Source organism: Rhamphochromis longiceps, linkage group LG7 (assembly GCF_057381845.1).
Source record: "Rhamphochromis longiceps isolate RC_006_pf linkage group LG7, R_longiceps_female_GT1.1, whole genome shotgun sequence".
In the NCBI taxonomy this organism is placed as follows: domain Eukaryota; kingdom Metazoa; phylum Chordata; class Actinopteri; order Cichliformes; family Cichlidae; genus Rhamphochromis; species Rhamphochromis longiceps.
This window is the reverse complement of record NC_140563.1, coordinates 59,705,017-59,732,046: the sequence shown is the minus strand read 5'-3', so window position 1 is coordinate 59,732,046 and position 27,030 is coordinate 59,705,017. Positions and strand designations below refer to the sequence as shown.

The following is a 27,030-nucleotide window of genomic DNA, read 5'->3' as shown; positions in this document are numbered from 1 at the left end:
GTGTGTGTATTACCATGACATTTCCAGACCTATAAAATAAAGCATTACAATTACAAAACCAACATGTCTATAATATTGGCTTTTATTGAGGGATCAGTATTCATATCTCCATATAAAGAACAAAGCATGAAAAGTAACAACGGCAAAATGAAGAGGTGAAACCTAAAATGTCATCCATGGCAAGAAATAAAAGTAAAAATACTTAAAACCTTCTTTTATCACATAGCTGGGTTTCTTTTTAAAACAATTTTAATCTTACTATCCTTTAATAACGGTGACAATGCACATACTGTATGTCTTGTGATACATAAATGTCTGTTTTTTAATATAGCCGTTTCCATGATTGATGTTCTAGTTTAATTTCAGTTTAATAATGATTGAAGTTTTGACAATATCTAAGATATTTTGAAGTTTCACATTCACTGCAAAAGGCGTTTTTCTTGCTCCTGCTTTTAGAATTATGTGAATAGCAAACCCTCATATTTCCTTTATTTATTTTAGAGATGCAGCCTGGGAGTATTATGAAAGATGAATCTGGTTTTTCCTCCTGCTTTCATTCAGGCTGTCGTTCACTGATATCTGTAAAGGTCACTATAGATTGTTGAGTTCCAAAAGGGTTTGGTCCAATACCTGGTGCATGTCCAGATTTTCTTCTTTGGCGTGGGCCAGTTTCTCTAGAGTTGGAAACAAAGACACAAGTTACCTTCCAAGTTAATGTTCTGTCTATGATGAATATCTAAAAAATCGAATTGCTCTCAAATGCAAAGTTGTTATGCATAGTCTTTGTGCAAAAGGTAAATGGACTGGTTCTTATATAGCGCTTTTCTACTCTGTCTGAGCACTCAAAGCACTTTGGGTGAATGAATTACTTGTATAATCACACAAGCACTTCTAAGCATCTAACATTCATACACACTCCGATGGATGCATCGGAGAGCAACATGGGGTTAGTATCTTGCCCAAGGATATTTGGCATGCAGACTGGAGCAGCCTGGGATCAAACCACCGACCTTCTGGTTAGTGGCTGATCCGCTCTGCCACCTGAGCTACAGCCAGTGTGAGTTTTACAATAGAATAGTTGAGTCAAACAGGTGTTCAAGGATCAAATGAAATGAAAGGAAATGCTCCTGATAAATAAATGTTTTAATTTATAGCCTACTATAGTAAAATAAAGCCTGCCGTACAGCCTACAGGTTATATACAGTAGGCTACGGTATGAAATACAGATTGTTCAATATGAAATATAGATTCTTAGAAGCAACTCAGTACATGCAAAAATAGGACTAAAGTAGTCCTACACACATTGAAATAACACACTAATTTAATGAAAAAGACGGCTAGAATTGCTTTGTATGTAATATTGTCTCCTTTTTGAATGACTTCAATATTCTTCCCCTCTGCAATTCTCTACCTTATCATGGTGGAGGGGTTTGTGTGTCCCAGGGACTACAGTGGCTTGCAAAAGTATTCGGCCCCCTTGAACTTTCCCCACATTTTGTCACATTACAGCCACAAACATGAATCAATTTTATTAGAATTCCACGTGAAAGACCAACACAAAGTGGTGTACACGTGAGAAGTGGAACGAAAATCATACACGAGTCCAAACATTTTTTTACAAATAAATAACTGCAAAGTGGGGTATGCGTAATTATTCAGCCCCCTTTGGTATGAGTGCAGTCAGTTGCCCATAGACATTGCCTGATGAGTGCTAATGACTAAATAGAGTGCACCTGTGTGTAATCTAATGTCAGTACAAATACAGCTGCTCTGTGACGGTGTGATGGACCGAGCAGTGAAGGAAACTTAGGCACAGGTTAAAGTCCAAAAAAATGATTTTTTTTATTTAACCCAAAAAACATAATTGGTTAACTCATGCAAAAAGACTCAAAAATCTTGGGCCCATAAAAGAGGTCAAAATAACAAAACTCTACTCAAAGTTGACAACACAACTGATAACTCAAACAAACTGACCTAACTTAATGAGACAAAGGGAAAACTTTAATAGTGGCTGATCAGCCCACAAAAACAGGAGAAGGGGTAAAACACACAAAACCTAACAAACCAAACATAATGAACTCCAATTCCCCCCCATGGTCCTGAGTTATGGCGTGAACCAATTTGTATTCTTCCTTTAAAGCTCGCTCCGCCCCTTTTCCACCTCTTGGCTCCTTAATCAAGGGACTGGAACAGCTGCAACTAAGGTAACTCAGAAAACAAAAAATGAATCATACATAACAGTGTAAACTAAAATGTGCGCACTTATTTTAGAATGCAGTGTTATGTGGATATGTGAATTAACTCTAAACCAAAACCAGTTATTTATTGTCCTGTAAATTAGGGCTGCTCGATTATGGCAAAAATGATAATCACGATTATTTTCACTGAAATTGAGATCACGATTATTTGACGATATTTATTTAACCCTTTAAGACCTACTATAGAACCAAGTCCACCAGAGCTTATATTATTTTTTTTACATGCTGTAGTGCCATTTGTGGGAGCATTTCAAGTTGCTATACATCAATACAACTGTTATAGCCCATATTTTAATAATATGTATGCATTAAGTGCATAGTAATTACATAAATTGCAAAAAAGTGCAATAAACTACAAAAAAAATTGAAAATCGCTTTTGTTTTGTTTACATATATTTCTACTTGGAGAAATTTAAGAGGCTTATCCCTCAAAACTTTAAATACAATAAAGTTGCAAAAAATAGTTTCCCACCACAGGAAATTTATTTTGAGTGTCTTCATAGTTTTATTTTGGAGATACACCAATTTTTATATACTGCAGGAAAAACAAAAAACAATCCTATGATGCAAATTTGCAAAGAAAACAGCATGTGCATCATTTCACTGTGGGAAGTGATAGGAACAGCGTGTTTCTGGAATATTATGTTTTTGTTCCTGCAAGCGCTTTTTATGCAATTTTTGCAAAGCTATATGTGGAACGAAACCGTGACCGAGGACAAGCTGATGGCATCAGATGTAAGTACAACTCCTCCGGTTTCATATGCAAAACAAATTATTGCGCTAGCTTACACGGTTCAGATTCTACAGGGATTTAAAAATAGTTACGCAAAACGGAGCGTGCTGCTCTGACCGGCTTTAAAGGGTTAACAATGACTTTAAAAAAATAATATAAAATAGTGTGCAACACCACTGAAGTTTTTTTTTTTTTTAAACTCTCTTTTCAACCAACGGCAGTCACTCTCCAAATAACTTCTGCTTAGCTTTCCGAGCTTCCCTCGGGTCCTCTTAATCAGCGGTCTCCAACCTTTTTTGCGCCACGGACCGGTTTATGCCCGACAATATTTTCACGGACCGGCCTTTAAGGTGTCGCGGATAAATGAGGGAGGGGCTAATAATCGGCTCAGTCATTTTTAATGATCGTTGAAAGCCCAGATCGTAATCGTGATTAAAATTCGATTAATTGAGCAGCCCTACTGTAAATTAATTCCTATATTTAAAGAAAGAAATGTGAATGCAATGTTACTTATAAGCCTCTACACTAACATGGTGGGTATTACCACTGTGTGGCTGTAAGTGCAGCCATCACAGACGGCCTCAGAGGTTGTCTAAGAGAAAATTGGGAGCAACAAAACCATGAAGTCCAAAGAACACACCCAGACAGGTCAGGGATAAAGTTATTGAGAAATTTAAAGCAGGCTTAGGCTACAAAAAGATTTCCCAAGCCTTGAACATCCCATGGAGCACTGTTCAAGCGATCATTCAGAAATGGAAGGAGTATGGCACAACTGTAAACCTACCAAGACAAGGCCGTCCACCTAAACTCATAGGCCGAACAAGGAGAGCGCTGATTAGAAATGCAGCCAAGAGGCCCATGGTGACTCTGGACGAGCTGCAGAGATCTACAGCTCAGGTGGGGGAATCTGTCCATAGGACAACTATTAGTCGTGCACTGCACAAAGTTGGCCTTTATGGAAGAGTGGCAAGAAGAAAGCCAGAAAACAGAAAACCATAAGAAGTCCCATTTGCAGTTTGCCACAAGCCATGTGGGGGACACAGCAAACATGTGGAAGAAAGTGCTCTGGTCAAAATGGAACTTTTTGGCCAAAATGCAAAACGCTATGTGTGGCGGAAAACTAACACTGCACATCACTCTGAACACACCATCCCCACTGTCAAATATGGTGTGGCAGCATCATGCTCTGGGGGTGCTTCTCTTCAGCAGGGACAGGGAAGCTGGTCAGAGTTGATGGGGAAAATAGATGGAGCCAAATACAGGGCAATCTTGGAAGAAAACCTCTTGGAGTCTACAAAAGACTTTTGAGACTGGGGCGGAGGTTCACCTTCCAGCAGGACAACGACCCTAAACATAAAGCCAGGGCAACAATCGAATTTAAAACAAAACATATCCATGTGTTAGAACGGCCCAGTCAAAGTCCAGATCTAAATCCAATCGAGAATCTGTGGCAAGATCTGAAAACTGCTGTTCACAAACGCTGTCCATCTAATCTGACTGAGCTGGAGCTGTTTTGCAAAGAAAAATGGGCAAAGATTTCAGTCTCTAGATGTGCAAAGCTGGTAGAGACAGACCCTAAAAGACTGGCAGCTGTAATTGCAGCAAAAGGTGGTTCTACAAAGTATTGACTAAGGGGGCTGAGTAGTTACGCACACTAGGGCTGGGCAATATATCGAGTTTTTTAAAAATATCGATACATTTTTATACGAGATATAAGATGTGACAATATCCTTTATATCGATATAGTCTATGTTATGTTATAATTATACTTGTGGAGCCGCAAGTTTGCCTCTCTTTCGTCCACTTTTGTCTCTACGCAACGTTACTCTGCCTCGCCTCTCTCCTTCACTGAACACAACTCCCCCTCCTCCCCCATCGCTTCACCTGCAGGCAGCGACAAGATGGACACGGCAAATCTCCGTTAACGAGTTACTGCGCATCAACGTGTTAACGACCTAACCACGCTAACGCCATGCAGCCCAAAATCCTTTCATTTTTTCAAAAGTTGACAGCGCGCCTTATGTATGAATTCTGGTTGTGCTTGACGACCGCGAACCGATTTTATGTGGTACACGGCGCTCAGCAATCTGTCAAAAAAATGTTTGAGTACGACTTTAGTAAGCTACGGAGCTGCACTGCTTGATGACTTGTCGGAGCATTACGGCTACCGAGGAGCCTCGCGGAGTAATACGTACTGTGTTTCAACGTAATATTACCGTACTGTGTGTGTATAAGGACCATAAATGGCACCTGTTCAGAGTCATGGTTACGAAGCGGATTTCAAACTCCAGGCTGTCAGTCACGCGGTAGAACTTGGGAATAGAGCAGCTGTGAAATCTGTCTCTTTGTTATTATGCTCAGCATCTTTTAGTTTACATTTTGACTGCACAATTGTGAGCTTTTTGTTATGCACAAAAACAACATTGCTTTAGTTTATTTATGGAGCATATTAATTAATAAATGCTCATAATTTATTTTTGAGTAATTCTTTCATGTACATCTATGCTGTATGTTAATAAAAGTGCCTGTGTGACATCTGGGAAACAGCTTTAACTAAGAACTCTCTTTTTGCTCTTACTTTATGGCTTAAAAAAATTATCGAGATATATATCTTATATCGCCATCCAGCTAAAAAAATATCAAGATATGAATTTTGGGTCATATCGCCCAGCCCTAACGCCAGTGTTGGGTAAGTTACTTTAAAATAGTAACTTAGTTACATTACTAGTTACTTCTCTCAAAAGTAACTCAGTTACTTCAAGTTACTCGTTACTTTCAAAGTAACTAGTTACTAGGGAAAGTAACTTTGGTTTTACTCAGAATTCTCTTGTTAATGTGTTGCTTCCATAACTTTGCCAGTCTTCTAGCTTGCTTACTTGCCACAAGTGCACTGTGCCACTTACCAGTAGAAAGGAAAAGATAATGTGCATATTTCCACGAGAGAAATCCCACGCCTGGACCGTCATTGACTGTTGCCATGATTCTAGCCTACGTCACAGAGTCATGTGCGCCTTTTACATCCAACACAAAAACTGCAGTCGTGGTGCTTTTGATTGTACTCAGAACTCGGAAATTCTGCCTTCTGAATAGGAAGATGTAGGCAACACCAGACTGCAGATGAGCTGCATACAGGGCTGGACTGGGACAGAAAATCAGCCCGGGCACTTTGACTAGTGTCATATCTTTGACCACCATTATAGGAAAAATCTTAAAGCCTTTGAATGAAAACAAACACTGTTGTGACAGTGATGTACACTGTTTTGATGGTATATATGTATCAATCTATCAATCGTTTGTTGTAAGATTCAGATAATTATTTTTTAAAAGCGAGACATTTTAAATGAGAATAAGAAAGAAAAGTATTTCCTTGTGCCCACCTCTCCCTGTTAATGCCCTACATGGACCCCTGGCAACACTTTGCTAGATCTGCACCTGCACAGTTACCAGCTGTCAGCTACCTAAAAAAGGATCCTGGGGTTATTTGTCTCTCAGAAACTGTTCATAACTTCCCTTCAACTCATTCATGTCACCTAAAAGGTAAACCTGTTTCTCCATCACAGCTCTGATGATCCAGTTTCAACATTATGCACTCCACACTGTATATAAATGCCACTTGTTTTGCACATATTCAACTCTGTATATTTTATATATTTTATTATTATTATTATTATTATTATTTTATTTTATTTTTTTACTATTTAATTTGTAAAAATGTGTATACACACACACACACACACACACACACACACACGTAGGAAAATATTTAGTATACACATCCAGAAATGCATACACTATTATATATTGTACATATATTTATTAGTTTCAGGTTGGCCATTCTTGTATTTTGCTCGTTTGTGTTGTTGTGTTTGCACATCTCTGTTGCTTGTGGGGCTCGCACACAAGAATTTCACTCGCATGTGCTGTGCCAGTGTGCCTGCACATGTGATGTGACAATAAAAAGTGATTTGATTTGATTTGATTTGAGTAAGGACATCTCCTGGTTTCATCTTCATGTTTCCCTCTCACCAGATAACCAAACCAACATCATGACCAGCAGCTTTACAGCTGTGGCTCCAGCAAACATCAGCTGATACTAGAAATTAATATTAAATAAATTCTAACAACAGCTGATCAAGCTTAAATGTGCTGCTGTTGTTTAGCGCGACATCCGCTGGTTTCCTCTTTCGGCGCAAAGTGAGCGATAAACAAACAAGAGAGCCGATCAGCTGATCATTGATCAGTTTCATGATTGAAGTAGAAACGGGAGAGGGAGGGGGGAGAATGAGAGGAGAAGAGGCAGCTGTGCAGCGTAAACACAGAATAACTGCAGCTTTGTGCCTTTTCCATTGAATTACGGGACAAACTGTTTCTTTTCACCTCAATAAGAAACGCGTAATATTTTCTCTGAATACCAGACGGGACGGTTGGCAACTCTAATAACTTATGAACAAAATAAAGTTCAACATCATTAACTTCATAGCACCACCCAGCTGTATAGAAACTCCGTCATGCTAGCTAGCACGCAGTACGGAAAAAGTCAGAATAACGAAAATAAACTCCACCTAAACTTGGTTTATATCTGACCCAGAGAGACTGCAGGTCATAACTTCTTACCTGAAGTTCAGTTCACACTTGGACCGACGGCCGCCTCAGGTCTCTTTTCCTTCTGCGTCCCTTTCCATCCTCCACCTGCTGGCCTCCAACACTTGCTAATGTTACTGAATCTGTGGAAGCTCCGCGATAGCCACCACACGAAGTAACGAGTAACGACCCTATCTAAATCCCAGTAACGAGTAACGCGTTCCTGATTTTGGCATAATAACTAGTTACCGTGCTCGTTACCACAATAATAACGTAGTTACTGTAACGCGTTACTTAATAATGCGTTAGTCCCAACAGTGCCTAACGCACACACCCCACTTTGCAGTTATTTATTTGTAAAAAATGTTTGGAATCATGTATGATTTTCGTTACACTTCTCATGTACACTACTTTGTATTGGTCTTTCACATGGAATTCCAATAAAATTGATTCATGTTTGTGGCTGTAATGTGACAAAATGTGGAAAAGTTCAAGGGGGCCAAATACTTTTGCAAGCCACTGTATGTTGTCTGGGGGCTTTTACCCCCTGGTAGGGACTCTCATGGCTCTTTGTCTGGTCCCTGACCAGACAAAGAGCAATTCAGAAGATGGCTCAGAGTAAAGCTGCTGCTCCTCCACATTGAAAGGAGCCAGTTGAGGTGGTTCGGGCATCTGATAAGGATGCCTCCTGGGTGAGGTGTTCTGGGCATGTCCCACCGGGAGGAGGCCCTGGGGCAGCCCCAGGACACACTGGAGAGATTATACCTCTCGGCTGGCCTAGGAACTCCTTGGTGTTCCCCCGGATAAGCTGGAGGTGGTCGCCGGGGAGAGGGAGCCCCCATGAACCGGCCTAGATAAGCGGAAGATGGATGGATGCAATATTCTTGATCATTACCAAAGCTTTATTAACTTACACAGTCTCGATTTTCAGCTTTCCTTTCTGGCTTAAAAAAGCATTTAATTTAATTCAGTTTATTTATATAGTGCCAAATCACAACAACAATCTCTATATGCTGTTAAAGACCCTACAATCATACACAAAACCCCAACAATCATATGACCTCCCATGAGCAAGCACTTGGCAACAGTGGGAAGGAAAAACTCATTATAATTATTGATGAAGTTTCTGAAGTGCAGGTAGGCCAGTTCAGCACCCAGACTTTTCGACTACAACGCTATGCTTTTGTAATAGATGTAGTATTGCACTGGTTTAGCATTCTCTTGCTAAAATATGCAAGGCCGTCCCTAAAAACGACATTGTTTGGATGGGACCACATGGTGGGCTAAACTCTGTATTTATGCTGTATACAATATTGTACGATAGATACAACAGTGATGGTGCATTTTCAGATGTACCGCTGCCAGTTCCATAGACAACAATAATACCCTGATACAGTCAGAAATGTATGTTTGAATTGAGCCATGATAACAAGTCAGATGGTCCCTTTTCTTTAGTCCAGAGGACACAGCGTCCATGTTTTCCAAAAAAGAATTCACAAATTTGATATGTCTGACTATAGAACACTTTTCCACTTTACCTCAGTCCATTTTAAATGGCCTTTGGTGCACAGAAGATGATGAAGTTTCTTTGCATGGTAGAGTTTTAACATACATCTGATGGTACAGTGAACTGTGTTCACAGGCAGTGATTTCTGGAAGTATTTCTTAGTGCAATTCAGTGATTTCCACAACAGAATCACACCCGCTTTTAATGCCATGCCACCTTAAAGCTCAAAGACCACTGTAATCCAATACTGATTGATGGCGGCACATGGCGGAAAAAGCATGGCAGCGATGGAGAATGAGAAGGGCGAAAGCGGATCGTTGAATGAAACGGATGAACCAGAATTGGTTTGTAAAAATGCTGCAACTTCAGTGGTGTGGAACTGGTTTAGCTTTCGTCCGTCAGATACACAACAAAGCACTATTTTTGGTAGAGTATGCTAGTGGGCCGTCGTTATTACTGTTTTTTGGAAAATACGGCACACTTAAAATCAATCCTTTGATTTTTCTGAAAATCGACAGTGCCCCTTATAATCCCGTGTGCCTTATGTATGAATTCTGGTTGTGTTTACTGACCTGGAAACGATTTTATGTGGTACACGGCGCTCGAAAATCTGTCAAATGTTTTAGTACGACTTTAATAAGCTACAAACTCGCACCGCTTGATGGATTGTCGGAGCATTACGGCTATTGTAGGCAGGAGGCTCGCGGAATGATACGTACTGTGCTTCAACATAATATTACCGTATTGTGTGTATAACCTCTTTTTAAGTTTTGTGGATATTATACATGGTTATGCTGAGGATATGTTGGCCAATTTCCACTGGAAATGCCTTTTGGTTAAACTGTCAGCAAGGAATTTGCATTTGCACTGTTACATTTTTATATAGCTTTAATCCACATAAAAAACAGCTGCTTGTTTAAGTGAAAATACATTGGGGGGTTTTTCCACTAATAAAGTTGTGGAGTTGTAAAGTATTTTGTCTAGTGTCAATTATATCGTGAGTTATATTGTTATCGCAAATTTTCAAATGTATATCATGATAAATATTTTTGGTCATATCGCCCTGCTCTAATTCCAATTCCATTATCGATGGAGTAATGGAGCAATCAATACCCTACAACACCGGGCAGAAAACGTTCTATCTAAGCCAGAAGGGAAAAAGAAGAACACACACATATAAAGAAAGCTCTTAAAACACATGTGGTTATCCTAATTGGGCTTTCATCAAATCAGCAAAGATGCACAGAAAAGAATGTCAGACACCAACTAGGGAGAATCAGAAACACAAATGGAACATCCCCTATGTAGCCGGTTTGGGAGTTTTGTCTTTGGGATGAACCAGTTTTTGTCGGAGTGTATGCCTGGGTCTGAAGGACACTGGGATGTTATGCTTGGAGAAGACTCTCCTGAGTTTCTCTGATAAACCCTGTATGCTGTACAGTGCAGCGAGGAATGCTCAGACCTCTACATTGGAGAGGCACAATATAGAAGAGCCACCTTGGACTGAGAAGACAGATTGTTTGAAAGAGGAGTGAAAGAAGCCATCTTTGTCCACTGTGAATGGCAATCTTTGAACAGAGGTGGTGGCTTACAACACCAACTGTCTGCCATCTATAATCCAGCCTCTCGGCTCACTGGCTCCACTTTGAGAGTCACCACCATCTCTAAGCAGCATATCAAAGACATTACATCCATACAAATTAATTATATGCTGCGTGATCAAATATTTGTGCATGTTGGAGGTATTTCCCCTGTTGTGATCAGTATTGCTAAAAAAGTTATTACGCATATTACACAGAACACTTTTCTTAAAAGTAATGCAGTACCTTGCTTAATTACACCCAGGAGAAAGACATGATATACTACTCATTACTTTCATGTTACTCTGGGTTCAGCATTTACTCAACTTCAATGTCACTCTGGTTTCTTGGCCAGCTTAGCCTTAGCATGCTGTTTGTGAAGGTGCTTGCAAAGAGCCAAACTTGTGTTAACAGTATAAGTTTTTGTCCCTGAGCAGTCTCCACTTTACAATTGTATTCCCATCCTTTCTTCTATAAAAAACAGTCCATATGCTGTAAACTACATCACTATTTTCCTCTGACACACAAACTGAAATCAGTTGATCATAGCAAGAGTGCAAGAAACGATAAGCAGGACTGATAGGGCAGGCAGGCAGACGAATTGGACAACTGTGAACAGGTTCTTTACACATCCTGTCACATCATAACTTCCTTTTCTCCATCATATCAGCCAGCTCACATACTCCTGCCTTTCTTTCTTTCTCACTGCTTCCTAACATGCTTTTCCCCTCTCTTCTTCTTCTCATTACAGGGGTGGCTGTAGCTCAGGGGGTAAAGCAGGTCATCTGCTGATCTGAAGGTTGGTGGTTTGAACTCTGGCTCTCCCAGCCTGTATGCCAAATATTCTTGGGCAAGATACAGATGCATCCATTGATAGAAATGCCCCATCCATAGAAAGCACTTGAAAGCATAGAAAACAGAAAGTGCTTGGGTGAATGTGGCGTGTGAACGAATGTGAACGCATCATTCAATCAGAGCTCCCTGACCTGCTGTCCATCTACACCAAGCGGTGCAAGTCCAAAGCTAGGAAGATTATGATGGACCTCTCCCATCCCAACAATGGACTCTTCTCACTGTTGAGGTCTGGGAAGCGCTTCCGCTCCCTTAAGGCCAAAACAGAGAGAATGAAGAGGAGCTTCTTCCCCCAGGCTATTCGGGGCCTGAACCAGGTGTAGGACTGGACTCTCCCAAACACGTCACTATAAGACTGGACTCTCACACACGTCACCACACGCACCACCACACATTTCCTATAATCCTATAATTCCTATAATTTATAATCCTTATCTTTATAATCTCTTCTGCTATTTGCACATTCTTTACTGTAAATTCCTAAGTTAATTTGTAAATTTTTGTAGTAAATTGTAAATATTGTAAAACTTTTCTTCTGTCATTTAATGGTCGGGCATTGTACAGCTACAAGCATTTCACCCCCATGTCATACTGTGTATGGTTGTGTGTGTGTGACAAATAAAATTTGAATTTGAATTTGTGTTGTTTAAAGCACTTCGAATGCTCCGGGAGAGTAGAAAAGTTCTATCAATCACATTACATTTAGCATTTACAAATTCCACCAGCAAACCGTTGGCCAAGTGCAGAGGAAGCAGTCAGTGTTAATGAGGACTGATGATCCACATATTTGATTTGGCCAAGGTTTTATGATGTATGCCCTTCCTGATGGAACCATCCCCATTTAGTGCTTGGGAGAAGCACTAGGAATTCACTGATGTGGCCATCCCATGACTGGGTAAAATACACACACAATTACGAACTGACAAACTGACGAATTACGAGAGTGACAAGGAAAACTGAGAGAAAGTTGTGAAGTGAAGACAGCTTTATTACAGGGGAAAGACAAAACAGAATTGCTTAACTAATATTTTGCTAAAGAGAAGACAGCAACATAGTAGCTCAACCTTCTTCTTTAAAAAAGACCAGTCCTGTGAAATAGCTTACTCTTTTACCACACAGTAGCACTGTGGAGTGGAGAAAAAGAACAGCAAACAGGCAGTAGAGTTCAGACAGGAAAGAGGGGCAGCGAAGAAGTAAGACAACTTCTACAGTGTAGTCATATCGTTGAGGGCCAGGTCCAGCTCCTCACTGAGAGCCTTGCCCTTCAGCTTCTGAGCATATACTTCATCTAAAGGAGGACATTGAGACACGGAAACAATTAATCACATAGAGAGACAGAGATCGGATAGAGGTAGGAAGACAGGAAAAAGAAAAGAAAATAGTTTAAACTGTAAATCTTCATACCGATTCACAAGTGTTAATGCCATCACATCAGCTTGTTACTTCAGCTCACCAAGACAACAGACAGCCAAACCTGAGCTTAGTCAAGCAAATGCCAACATCCCTGACTTTGATTAGTAAGGAAAAGATACAAATTGAACAAATAACTGGAATTATTGGTTGGTACAATTTAGCCTTGATACCACAGACACCAGGATAAGTATCAATGTAAGCACTTCAAACCAAGTTCAAACTATTTTCATTCAACAACTGTTATGAAAATAATTAATGAATTCACATATCAGAACTACAACCACAAAACACCATGTTAAAAGTCTACATCATTCAACAACAATGTTTTCACTGTTGTGTTTATGTACAAAGACAAATATTGACAAACACACTGTTATCTGTTTCTAGATCCACAAAGATGTGTGGATATGTTTTTCTATCACTATTAGGGTAAGAGAAATCTTAGGAAACCGTCAAACCGATATCTGAATGTTTAGGTGTGGGTGCATACCACCATGAATGGCATAAAGGCAAAAATGCCCAAAAGAAAAAAAATTAATTAATATAGCAGCAACATCAAGTTTTACAACTAGTCATTTTGCTAGCTAACTACCTTCATTGTGGCATATTGTGCTATGAAAAAGTATTTGTTTGTTTGGTCTGAAACATGTAAGTGTGTGAAAGATGCAAGAAACAAAGTCAACCTAGGTAAATACCTGGGTGTGATGATATCTGTGTATTCTTTTTCTCCTGGATTACCCTTTTGCGTTACACATTTCACTGTTTTTCCTTTTGCTACCTAGCCTGACCTGTCTCCCCAATGTGATGTTTGTTTATTGTATGTACGGTCCGCAAGGTCTGTCATCTCGGTTGTGGGCAACCGCAACTAACAAATAAACGCTATCTCATCATCTAAAGATAAAATATTCAGCTTTTAAATGATGATTTAAATTATTAAGGGAAAGAAAGATTATTAAACCTACAAAAGAGGAGTAGGGCCACTGAAAAGAGAAAAAACAGTGGGGACATCTCCAAAATTCAGATTAAACTCAGAATTCTGAGAAATAAAGTGTATTGTTTCTACAATAAAGTATTGTATATGTTTGCCTAAATAGGGCTTTTAGTCCCTAAAACTAGGAAAGAACTATATATGAAGTCCATTTCTATTAAGGTGTCATAAAATAAAAAATATTCTTGCTTTTTGTCTTAGTGGCATTTCTCATAGTTGCTGTATTACTATAAATGTTGTAGGTAAGAACATGCAGAATGACGGCCAAGTGCATTAACTCTAAGTATTAAAATTAAGCAATTAAAATTAAGCAAAGACACCATAACTGGATTAGAGGAATTTGGTCCTTCCACTTATCATTGGCTTTATTCAGGAAATTGTAACTGCAGAGAACAGCTGTCCAACAAAGTGCCAGTTCAGTTACAACACCCCATAAGTGAAACTGTGTGTGATTTTAATGTTCACTGAGGGACACTGAGCAGACATGTTAGTGGAAGTACTGGCAGAGATAAGAGGTGTGTGTGGACTACCTTCTAAATCATCAATGGTCTTCTCCAGCTTGGCCACAGACCTCTCAGCAAACTCTGCACGGGTCTCAGCCTGGAATCCAAACCACAGCAAAGCATCAGCTTACTCCATAAATCATAAGTATACAACAAAAATAATAATAATAAAACTAGACTGGAAAAACTTTACCTCCTTCAGTTTGTCAGTAAGAACTTTTATTTCTTCTTCATATTTGTCCTCCTTTTGAGAGTACTGAAATATAAACAAATAACATACAAACTTTCACAAAGTGTGTTTAAACAACATTTCCATTTCATGAGTGCAGTTGGCCTGAGTACCTTATGTAAGTATTTTCCATCTGTTTTCCCAGGCTTTATCTCTAACTTTTAACCATGTGGATAAAATTATAGCTGTTTCATATTTTCAGTGGTGTGTTTCAATCAAAAAGATGCTGGAAATGTGGAAACCTATTTAGTTTAACCTTAAATTTAAAACTAAAAATGGAAATGGACACAAATCAAATAATTATCATCATGACAATTTCCATCATGTCATTTAAGTTAATTTTACTGTATGCCGCTGAACTTGAAACAAAGTTTCATTTATTTATGGACTGTTTATGTGTCTGTATCCTCATAGCAAATTATAAATGCGTTTTGTTGAATGGATATAGGGTTTCTATTGATGTCTTTAGATTTGTTTGAGGTGAGGCCGAGTGACTGGTCCCTCTTTTTTACAGGTTATATTTTTACAGGTATTTTACAGTATTTTTACGGGTTATATTTCATATATATACAATCTGACTGGCCACTCTTCAGGCTAAATACCCCTCAGCTCCTACTGTACCTTTTCAGCCTGTGCTTCCAGTGACTTCAAGTTGTTGGTGACATTTTTCAGCTCTTCCTCAAGGTCACCTGATTTACTGACCAATGTAAGAAAGATGAAAAGCAAAAGAAGAGAAAGTAGTGACTTGAAAGGTAGAATAGCAGAAGAGACTAAACTCAGACATTGACTAATAAAAGACTACATGACTTATAACAAAAACCGCCAGGCTCTTGGTTAGAATCTGTTTTTGGAGGGAGCGTGCATGGTCTTTGATCAGTTTCTTCCAGGTATTCCTTCCACAGCTCAAAGACATGCACGTTAGCTTAACTGGTGAATCTAAATTGGTCGCAAGCATGGATGCAATGTATATAAAGTCCCTAACTGCGTAGAATAAAGAAAGAGAAATTTAAAAATATAAAAAATCTACTTTTTAATGTGCCTATAAACCTACTAACAGACAGATACCAATAATGTCTTCATCCGTCTCTCGGTGCTTTGTCTTTATTACCCAATGAGTGACAAGGCCATAAGGCTACTGTCTCTACTAACAAATATTTTAATTCAATAAAATAAATGTATTTTTTCATTTTAAAACACTTGACTAATTTCCTTAAAGAAATATTAATAGATGACAAACAATACACTGATGTGAGGGAACACAATTTCAGTGTTATTTATATAATTGTGTTTATTTTTATTCTGAAATATAAAAAAAAAATACTTTAAGTACCACTGTATAGATGGATGGATGGATTCTTGCTGGTCTTATTAATTTTAAAGAAAAAAAGTAGAATATCAGCAGTACTTAAGTGCAGTATAAGAGGGAAATGTAGAAAACATAGATGGAAAAGTAAAGAGGCTGCAGGTCAAAGGAGCACAAGACAGCAGGTCACAATTAGACCTCAGTGGTGTTCATACAGTAAGTACCTCTTCTTCTGAGCACATCATGGACTTGAAATTTTGGTCCATTAGTTTGAGCTCCTCCTCCAGCTCCCTCATTCTCCTGCACGAGTTAGTCCAAAATGTTTGGGGGTGAGGAGGATTGGTGGTTGCCAAAGAGACAGTGGTTGTGCAAACATGCATTCATTCACAAAAACACAGAAAGAAAGAACAACACACAGCCAGAGAGGTATACTATGTAGGCAGGACTATCTTTGCATTAGCTGGCTCTACGGCTCTAAAATCCCAATCTAACAGGTTTGTGTACATTACATAATCCCACAGTTAAAAATCTGAATTATTCTAAGAAAACAGGGTGCTTAAACTGATATTAATTTAAAGCTCTGACTATGACCTCCTCTGGATGAGGTTTAAGTATACAGCATAAGCTGCCATGATGATGTAGCCAGGTTAAAAAAAGAGCCAGCTTAATAAGCCTGCAGCCATTACGTTTGCTTCATAGTACAACCTCACGTCTCTGTGTCATTAGTTTTATGTCCTACTTGATGACAGCACACAATAACACTTTGCATTTGTGATGAAATTGTTAAGTAAGCATTCAAGTCGTGCATCACAAGAAAATTAAACAATTACAATAATATTTGTAATTTAGATCACTTATAGAGCTAAAATTCCAAAATAAGTTAAATCTTCACAAATAATTGCAAATCATGGCTTTGCAATTTAAGCAGAGATAAAAACAGAATAAGTAGATTAAACAGCAGTGATCATTAGTCGCAGTTGTTAAGAGAATTCTTATGACATGCAACACTTAGAGATCCCACTACTATTTAATCTAGACATACGGGTATGAATTATATTATTTAAAACAACAAATGAGCAAGATTATTTTGTGATGGTAGGAGTCACATGATCTCTACCATGACAACATGTATGTATGTAAGTGACACTTGCTAGTGTTTTTGGAGTGCAGGTATTGACTTACGCCTCAGCTACTTCAGCACGCTCCTCTGAGCGCTCCAATTCACCCTCCAGGATCACCAGTTTGCGTGCAACCTGCAGATATTCACACACTTAAGTCATCCCAAATAACATAACAAGTCTGTTAACTCATTTTGCTTAGTAAAAATATTGTATTTATGTGAACTTCTGGTATTTATCTTTGTTGACCCTATTACTGACCAATTATATACTGTGAGTCTGCACTATGTTCAGTCAAGTCATTATAGTGCTGTAAAAAAGTATTTGCTCATCTTCCTTCAAATGCATACAAACCAACATCCCATTCTTAATACATAGGGTTTAATATAATGTCAGTAAGCCTTTGGGGTAGATGTAGCTCACATGGCAGAGCAGGTCATCTGCTAATTGGAAGGTTGGTGGTTCAATCCCTCCAGTCTGCATGCCAAATATCCTTTGGCGTACTCAATAATTTAAGAATGTGTGTGCATGTTAGATAGAAAGCACTTACATAGAAAGAAGTGCTTGTATGAATGGGTGAACAAGGCAAGTTGTGTAAAACACTGGATCACTGAATTAGAACTTGGAAATCATTTTATCTTCATACATGCTCAATCATCCAGGTAAGGAATTCCTAAAAAGTTGACTCTGTTCATCTGGACGTTGCGTTTCAGTGGAAGAAACGTTTCGTCACTCATCCAAGTGACTTCTTCAGTCTCAGCTAACTGCAGGTTTCCCCAACCTTAGCTTTGCAAGATTACTGAAAAAAGCACCACTGAATGAACAGTGGGCTGTTAGGTCAGTTCCTTGATCTTTTGACAAAACTTTTTGTCAACTTTTTGCCATATAATCATTTTTCTTTTTTAAGGTAACCTACTGAGAACCTACTTAGAATTTGTGTAGAGTATTAGTTGTTGTTGTTTTTTCTCCAACTGGGACATCATGCAATAACCATGAAAAAAAAACAGCAATACAACACCTCTTCATATTTGCGGTCAGCCTCCTCAGCGATGTGTTTGGCTTCCTTCAGCTGCATCTCCTGGATCTCCATTTTCTCTTCATCTTTTGTTGCTCTGTTCTCTATGACTTTCATTCCTCTGAATAACAGGAAATGTGACGGAATAAGCAGTGTATACAGCAGTGGAATTTATATATTTTTATATATATATATATATATATATATATATATATAGAGAGAGAGAGAGAGAGAGAGAGAGAGAGAGAGAGAGAGAGATTGTGTGTGTCTGTGTAATTTTTTTGTCTCTGTATTAAATATGCCACTCTCCATGCTCTCAATTGTCCCCATGGGAATAGATAGAGTAACTGTCAGATGTACAGTAACTACACTAAAGTCATGAAAGACTATGACAGAGCTGAATCATGGTTCAAAATGTAATGCTGATAGTCATAGTAAATACAATACTGGGTTGTATAGTACAGGATTGGATAGCTGAAAACTCAAATTAAAGTGAAGAAGTGCCTTATAAAAAAGGCTGGATGTATTTGCCATGTCCCACGCTTAAAAGAGTAACAGTAATAGTTTAACAAAAACAACTGTACCTTCAATAACACACTAGCATTCATAAAGAGGAGCATAAAGAATAGCAAACAGCATCTTAACTCTACAGACAGAGAGTTCAAATTTTAGATGGATGGACATGAAGCTCATCACCTCTCACTCTCATCTGCAGCTTTCTCAGCCTCCTCCAGCTTCTGCAAAGCAGTAGCCAGTCTCTCCTGAGCTCTATCCAACTCCTCCTCAACCAACTGGATACGTCTGTTTAAGGATGCCACTTCTGCCTCAGCCTGCGGGGACACACACACACAATTATTTTTTGTCTTTTTTGTGTTTTTCCCCCCCTGTTCTTCTCTCCTGGCTCCAAGTAGTCATTAATTTGCACATCTAGACTGAATCCACACGTCTATTATCTTGAGGGTAAAAGAAAAAAAAAAGTTGTTTTTGATTGCTAAGCGGAGTCCTAAGATATGTTCCTTACAGTTTGTTTGTTTTTTCTAATTGGGTTACTATTAAAAGAAACAAGGATGTGATATTTGACCAAAAAAAATGCAGGACTTTTTAAATGACATTAAATGAGCAAAGACGGTGGTAGAAGCATATAAAGTCAACAATGTTTTGAAGCTTTTTTTTAAGTCGCCGAAAGAGTTTCAAGATGGCTACCGAGTGGCAAGACTTTCATTTAATGTTTTATTTTAGAATATAATGCCATTAAATTGCTTTAATTCTTTTATTTGTCAGTTATTTTTTATAGTTATATTTCCACTTTTACAAACAAAGGGGAAACAGCCGTTCATTGACGACTGCAGTTTCCGGTGTAGCGGTCTTAAGACGGTGTTTCTGAGTATTACCCTTTCCCTGGCCTGCCTCTCCATGTCAGCTTCTTCCCGCAGCAGCTCTGCTTGTTCTTCGGCCTCATGCGTCGCTTGCTGCAGTGTCTGTATTTTCCGTCTGACAGAGTCTATGGACGTCAAAGTCGCCATGCTGCGAATATTCAACTTCGAGCTTTTCGCAGGCGTCACGGCGTTGCCTTGGCAACTGTAAGTCGGAATCAATGCAAGAGTTTTCTGGTTACTGTTTCAAAATAAAAGTTGGCGTTCCAGGTGAAGTCGGAAGTCACTCTTTTCAAATGGAACGCCCGCTTAACTCGGATTTCCAACTCGGGCTTCCATCTTCGAGTTAAGAATTGAAGATGGAGGTTTTGCACATAAACATTAGCAACACTGTAAAAATGGTAATATATACATGTTCTATAAATAGAGAGTTGAACAGGCTCTACCAATGAATGTGCTCCATAGTGGTTTTAAAATAAATAAATAAATAAATAAATAAATAAATAAATAAGCAGTTTTGTTTTGCTACTGAACCATCTACCTTGCAGGAACAAAATAAATCCTGTTTTTCCAGGCTTCTCAGAGTTCACTAGCCTCATCCTCAGAGGTAAATGGAACACAGCTTAGCAATGACACAAGTTATTTGGACAGATAATTTTTCTAATATTCCTTCATAGGTAATAAAGTAAGATTTTAGATAGATTATAGATTATAATAATGCATATTTTTATATAACAGTATACTCGATTAGGTTCATTTTTCACCCTTATGCTAACAGTACAGCAATACAACATGGAATATGACTGCTCATATTTTTTTGCACAGCTCCAGATAATGTAAGTAAGAAATTGGCTACAGTGTCAATAAGAAGGACAATTTGTAAAGGCACTAATGATGGTAAAAAGTCAAACTTTTCAAATTATTTATTTCAAATTATTTTCAAAGTACATATATATGCACAACATAAATGTGTTTGAGAATAGAACTTGATGTCCCAAGGCAAAGGTATTTATGTTAGAGTGAACATCAGTTACAAGCAGAGGAAGCATAAACAAATGAATGCATTGCTCTGATGCTTTTCCATCTTTGGAAACCTCACAGTGACTCTGCAGACAAGACAAAGTTCCACTCCTTTTAGGACCAATGCATGTGGTCTCACTCTTTCCTGCATTGCTCATTTTGACTCAGAACTTTTAAAGAAAACTAGACCACAAAAATGACTGTGACTCTCATAAAAGGCATTGTGGCCCCATTTTCACTACTAATCCTGTTCCATAAGTCAAACATAATACATCCAACAAAACTATTATAGTTGTAGGAATAGAAAGTTAAATATATACTCATTAAATATAGTAGTAATTCAAGTACCTGTACAGATATTGAAGATTGTTACACCGGTAAGCTCCAAATAGTTAACCATAGTATTAACCACTGCACCACCATGCTGCCCAAAATAAAATCTTGCCTAATAAACTGTTAAGACTTGATAGATTAGTTGTAATTGTCCTCAGTGTGCTAATAATCATTTTTCTCAAGTAGCTGAAAATGAGTTCACTGCAAATGATGATAGTGATTTGGAGGATTCAGCACAAATAGCTTTTACATCATATGAATTGGTGATGATTTTTGGATATGTATAAGTTGATGGAATGTAAAGTTTGACTTACTGTAAAAGTAGCTTGTGCATATTTCAGACATAGTAGAAGCTAAGACTTGCTACTAGTTTTATAGCATTAGTGATGGCCTACATGACCTTAATTTCAGTTACAACCCAGTGCTAAACACCTGAAGTGACTGGATTGAATAGTGACAGAACATTTAAGAATGACAGTACACATAAGGTAACAACCATCACTGTGACCAGACACAGTAAGCTAATGTGATCTCGACAATGTCGCCCTCTAGTAATACTGTCATTTATGCTCACTTACATCTGCTGCCTTTTTTTCAGCTTGCTCCAGCTTCTCCTGGGCATCCTTCAGTGATTCCGAGTATTTGTCGAGCTCATCTTCTACTCCTTTCAGCTTCTTTTGCAGGGCAAGCAACTCCTCTTCAAGCTAAAGCCGAAATATACCAAGACACAAAACACAAAATTATTTTATTTTAGAAGCATTGGGGAAAATTGAACAAAACAAAAAAGAATTTTTATTTTATTTAATTGCTCATAATCGATTTGCCAAAAAACATTCAGTTTACAATAATGTGACAAATGAAAAGAAACCTTGCATTATTTCATTATTTTTGAAATGATTAAGCACCTATCAAAAAATTACAAAAAAATATCTCACTATTTATTTTAGCTTAGTGTTTTTAACCCCAGCAGTAATAGATTTGTATTAAAATATTCTGACAATGTTGAAAATGTAGTTCTTTTGACCTGCAGTGAGAATGTAGAGGCAGCAACAACTCTGCAAATAAATGTACTTGATTAGGCCTAAGTTCATTATTATGCAACAAATTATAACATGAGCTGTATTCAGTAAAAATCCAAATACTCAAAATCTAACTGGCATATGTGAGAAATGTTGCTTTACAACCTCCTGATGATGTTGTATTAGTTATAAAATTCTGATATTAACGTAACAGACATGGATCTTTGAGCATATCCATGCTCCCAAAAGGAACACTGTGTTCACTTATAACAGACAAAAGAAATTCTTTGTTATCCAGTGTCTCAAATATATTTTTACCAAGTTGCTGTGTGCAGTAACAGCATATAAACAGTGACAGTAGCCACCAACCCCAGATGCCTATCAAATCCAACACAAATCTAGTGTCATTTGTAACACTCTATTAATGATCTAGTTAGATGATTGGTGTAAAATCTGTGTGCATATTCTTCAGAGAAGAAAACACTTTTTTCTTAACCCCCAACGGTAAATCTGAATCTAACAACCAGATTCCCTTTTCCAACAGAAGCTTTCAGGACTATAAAAAGCCAGTTGCAAATGACAGTGATGTGGCCTGACAACAGTGTTCCTAGTACAAATGTGCTTTAAATATCTCTTCTGACAGCCTCTCACAGCCATCTAAGGCCTGATACTCACATATAGCATATGGCAGTCCTATAGTTCCTGTCATAGTGGTAACCAAGACAACGGCCTTGACAGACTCTTAAAAACTGTGACAATTCAAAGGTGAGTTACTTAGATGTAGAAATATAAATGGAAATGTTCATTGGTTCTAGGTAGAGCTGATGGTGATAGCAAGCTGGTATCCCCTGGGAATAATTTCTATGATAGCTGGTGCATAGTTGAATGTTAACAGATTGCTATGTGATCTTGAGAAAATACACAATAGAACTACACCAGAGAGACTATAAGCCATACAGGAATTTCACTGCGTTGTCAGATGTTTCTCAAAACAATAAATTATGAATATTTTCTCATGTGTTCAAGAGTTAGAAAAAGCAGTCAGTTTTGAATAGAAAATAGTGGAATCACATGTAGACTGAGTAAACTGATTTTTTGTGAGCTACTGGCTTACTCGTGTATTCTGAAAGGGAAATAAGAAGCAGAGCATTCAGGTATCAGGCCCCTCTCCTGTGGAACCACCTCTGTACTTTTAAGATTACTTCAGAGTTTCCTTTTTGATAAAGCATATAGTTAGGGATGAATTAGGTGATAGTGAATCATTCTTTAGTTATGCAATAAGTACTTCTTTGCCTCCCATAGTTATTTTTCTCTTCTCCTTTCTTTCATCCCCCAAAAGCTCATGGAAGATGGCAGAACCTGAGTTTGGTTCTGCTGGAGATTTCTTTCTGTTTAAAAGGAGTTTTTCCTTCCCACTCTCAATTGTTTGGTAATAAGGGATTGTCTGATTGCTGGGGTTTGGTTTTCAATACACCAACAATCTATGTCCACTGTGAACGACCATCCTTGAACAGAGGTGGTGGCTTGTGACACCCACTGTCTGTCACCTATAATCCAGTTTTTCCCTTCCCAGGTGCCTTAACGCCCACTCACATCTTGTGTCAGTTGATCTTAACTGGGACCACAGAATGGGATCTTAAATATTGGTGGTGGTGCTTAAATACTGGTGTGGTATATTATTTTGGTTTTAAACATTCTGTAGTCTAAAAATGTTTTGTACAATGTACATAGAGAACATAATCATGTTATCCAACAAACATTCCTTTTCAGACATTTAAAATGAACAGTATTCTGATTCTTATGAAATTATAGCAGGTTGCAGGTACATAAGTCAGTTTTCAAATTTTAAGATGAAAATCAATTGATATATTTATTGTTTAGACATAATTTTGACATAGATGGGTCAGATCTAAATCTGGCTGATAGCATAATTCATAATCATAATTGTTGATGTGTATATCGCTTCAACGTTGCAGCTGTTGATTTCCAGAAAGCCAGACTGCTTTTGGTGCATTTCAGTCACTTTCAGTTCAGTCCTTGTAAATGACCATTTTCAATGACTTTTCTTTGTTGTTGTTGTTTTTAAGCCACTTATGACTAAGTGTTCCGTCTACACATAACAGACAACTTATCAAAGAACCAGTTTACATGTATATCTTTAGGAACTTTGCTACTAGCAGGCTGTCAGAAAAACATCATCTGTTCTCCTTGCTTTAATTGAATCTACAAAAGAAGAAGAAGAAGAAAGAAATAGAATGGACACTGATGGGCCTTAATGCTCTGTCACTGAAGCTTGACAGTTAAATTCCAGTTTGGTGTTAAAGCTATGCCTTAAATATTACTACTGCAAACACTTCTGATACACTGTGCTAACTTATGCCATAATTTGATGTGCCCTTCTCAAGAAAAAATAACTATTTCATTCAGTTCATTTCAGCACAACAGTCTCAAAGATATCAATGGAAAGTTGTCAGGTATGGAAAAGTGTGGTAGGAAAAAGTCATGAGCAAGAGGTATGACTTCAATCTCAAGAAGATTTTCAAGAAAAGTTGATTCAAGAACTTGGGAGAGCATCAGAAGCGTTTAACTTGGGATAAAGAGGGGGGAAATGGACTTTTGCTTAATGGTCCAAAGTTCTCTTTTTCAGATGCAAATAAATGTTGCATTGAGAGTAGAGAGGCACATAACCCAAGGTCTTAAAGTCTAGTGCGAAGTTGCGATTGTAATGATTGGTCCACTTTGTTGTAGTCCAGAGTCAACTCAGAAGTCCACCAGGAGATTTTAGAAAACCTTGTGCTTCTATCTGTTGGCAAGCATTACGAAAATACTGATTTCCTTATTAACACATGTCCACAATGCCAAAACTCCTACAAGATGGTTTGCTGTCCATGTTATTATAGTACTGAAATAGCTGCCAACCAACCTGACCTGAACCTCATAAACAATTTGTGGGGTATTGTCAACAGGAAGAGATGAGTAACACAAAAGCTAAAAACACAGACAAGCTAAAGGCCACCATCAAATCTATCAAAGCTGATTGCCTCTATGTACTGCACTCATACAGTAACTTGTTGTGAAGAAGTCCCAACCAGGAACATACATTTCAGAAGCTGAATGCTTCTGTATTGATTTAAAATAATACTCTAATAATTTGATGCTGGATTTCTGATTTTCCTAAACCTTAATCATCAGATTAAAAATTAAAAAAAAGTCTGAAACATATCAAAGTATTTCACTATACTTTTTTGAACAAAAAAAGAGAGACATTTTGTATTTGCTTTTGTAGTTACTTGTCATGTTTAGTTTTGTAGTTATATATAAATACATTTAACTGCATATCATATTATATAATCGTCTTTTCAAACCTGAGAGATTGATCTTGTCACTGACTGAGCTGAACTGTATATGATCAGGTTAAATTACAGAACAAGCAGCTTTTGTCAGTGATATCCGATATAAGCAGAGACCCTTTAAAAGTATCCATCACGGAATAATTTTAGCATATAAGAAATACTCTCACTTTGGAAATTTAAAATGCATTTTGGTTATAATATTTGTGCACTTTTCCCCGATTTTAAATAAACATAAAGTATACCTATGTAAATATCAAGTTTCAAGTGAAAATAAAGATAATACAGGATATACTTTAACTATCTCTACATTTGGAAAATTATTGTGTCACAGCAGCCGAAACATTAAACAGAACCTATATCAAATTGAAATACAAGAGCTCAATAAAATAAATACAATACTGGAAAACAAAATCACTCAAAAAAGTAAAAGAAAAGAAAGGGGAGCACAACTAAATAGAAAAAAAGTGAAATAAAAGAGCAAAAAGTGTCTTAGACTCGTTTTTTTATGGACAGTGCCAAACATTGACGTTAAATGCCAAAACATAAAGCCACAAGCAAAGAATATCCTGAATGAGAAGTGTCAGCAGTATACATCAAACAGTGATAAGAAAAATCAACTTTAGCAGCCAAAAGCTACAGTACATTTTACATATTGAATTATGTATGTGCGGTGCGGGTAAATGATAACAGGACGATATCAACATCAACTGGTATGGAGGTGCATTTCACGTCAGACCTTTCGCCCATTTACAACTTAGTCGGGTTTTGCTTTTCAGCACTTCTTCTAAATTATTTTATATAGTTCTGTGTGTATTTTAAGGTATTTATTTCATAACTTTTCCTTCATTATGTTTACGTTGAAACGTTTAAAAGTGTTCAACGAGTTGCCTGTGAGGTGCAGCGTAGCTCCTTCCTTTACCTGTTTGCATTTGTCCTCTGCTCCTTTTTTGTCTATTTCAGCCTGTTCTGCCCGGTCTATAGCGTTCTCCTTATCCAGCTTCAGCATCTGCATTTTCTTCTTGATGGCCTCCATGTTTCTTCAGTGTCTGTGAGCTAAACAGAAAGAGAACTGCACCCAGCTTTCGGGACAGACACAGGCAACGGTCCGTGACAGGAGAACAGGAGGGTCTCTGTGAAGCTGTTCAAGAGAGCAAGAGAGGATGGCATGACAGCAGTACGAGCCCACGCACTCCTCTTTTTCTCCCACTTTGGATCCGTACGATTCGTTGACCATGTTTAGGCACTGAAAGCTGTGCAGGCTGTCTGACGTGTGTGTTCAGTATGTGAGAATAAATCAAGACTATCCCCGACCACTGGGACATCAGCAAAGGTAACAGAGCAAATCACTGATCTAAAACGTTTAGAGATGAAAAAAGTAGTACCAATCCGAAAATTACCAATTAAAATATTAAAGGCGTTGAATTAAAACAAACAAACAAAAAAAAAACCCACAACTGACTGGGTCATATGTGAAGATGTACATACTGAAAACATAAAAATCCAAAATTGAAAGTTAAAACACAAAGAGAGAAAGTCTATACCGCGTAAACAGAAGGACACAGTTATAGTGTAAGACATAACATACCTATAATCTGGGAAAACTGGTAGCTAAACCAAAGCATTTATTTTTATTGAGTCTCCATTTCTACTTATCTGTATAAATGAGGAGGTCCTACTTTCAAATCAGAGTTGAGAAAGTCCCCACAAGGGCTTTGTAGTGCAGTGGGGTGTGATGATTTCAGTTAAAGTGAGACGATTTAACAATGTGTTAGTCTCTACAAGATACAGGTTTGCGAGCTATACAATCACTACTGCTATTTAGAGGCAATAAGGTAACTAGTGAGACATGTGG

The 27,030-nt window shown here is 38.0% G+C and overlaps 1 protein-coding gene across 4 annotated transcripts; it reads right to left on the bottom strand.

Annotated features, from left to right (window-relative positions):
* Nucleotides 1-118: 118 nt before the first annotated feature.
* On the bottom strand, nucleotides 119-26,356 carry tpm2 (tropomyosin 2 (beta)). 4 transcript variants are annotated; one of them, XM_085414610.1, is made up of 9 exons: nucleotides 26,098-26,354; nucleotides 21,385-21,510; nucleotides 18,777-18,910; nucleotides 18,084-18,201; nucleotides 17,130-17,200; nucleotides 15,266-15,341; nucleotides 14,609-14,671; nucleotides 14,443-14,512; nucleotides 163-674 (listed from the first exon to the last, which is right to left on the bottom strand). In XM_085414610.1, exons 1-9 carry the CDS (start codon nucleotides 26,209-26,211, stop codon nucleotides 592-594), a joined length of 855 nt encoding a protein of 284 aa, XP_085270736.1. In that variant the 5' UTR covers nucleotides 26,212-26,354; the 3' UTR covers nucleotides 163-591. The 4 variants fall into 4 exon arrangements, with proteins under 4 accessions (XP_085270738.1, XP_085270736.1, XP_085270737.1 ...); XM_085414611.1 differs by lacking the exons at nucleotides 163-674; nucleotides 15,266-15,341 and adding exons at nucleotides 12,474-12,799; nucleotides 16,172-16,247 and having other exon boundaries at nucleotides 26,098-26,356; XM_085414609.1 differs by lacking the exon at nucleotides 163-674 and adding an exon at nucleotides 12,474-12,799 and having other exon boundaries at nucleotides 26,098-26,352.
* Between the last annotated feature and the right edge of the window lie 674 nt (nucleotides 26,357-27,030).

Bases quoted from the DNA above. Each gene is read 5' to 3' on its own strand.
- tpm2 (XM_085414611.1), bottom strand. From the start codon at position 26,211: ATGGAGGCCATCAAGAAGAAAATGCAGATGCTGAAGCTGGATAAGGAG. The intron at 18,911-21,384 runs GTAAGTGAGCAT...GTGTCCCCGCAG, and splicing joins CTGAAAAAAAGGCAGCAGAT to GCTGAGGCAGAAGTGGCATC. The intron at 18,202-18,776 runs GTGATGAGCTTC...CCTGTTATTCAG, and splicing joins GCTGCAGATGAGAGTGAGAG to AGGAATGAAAGTCATAGAGA.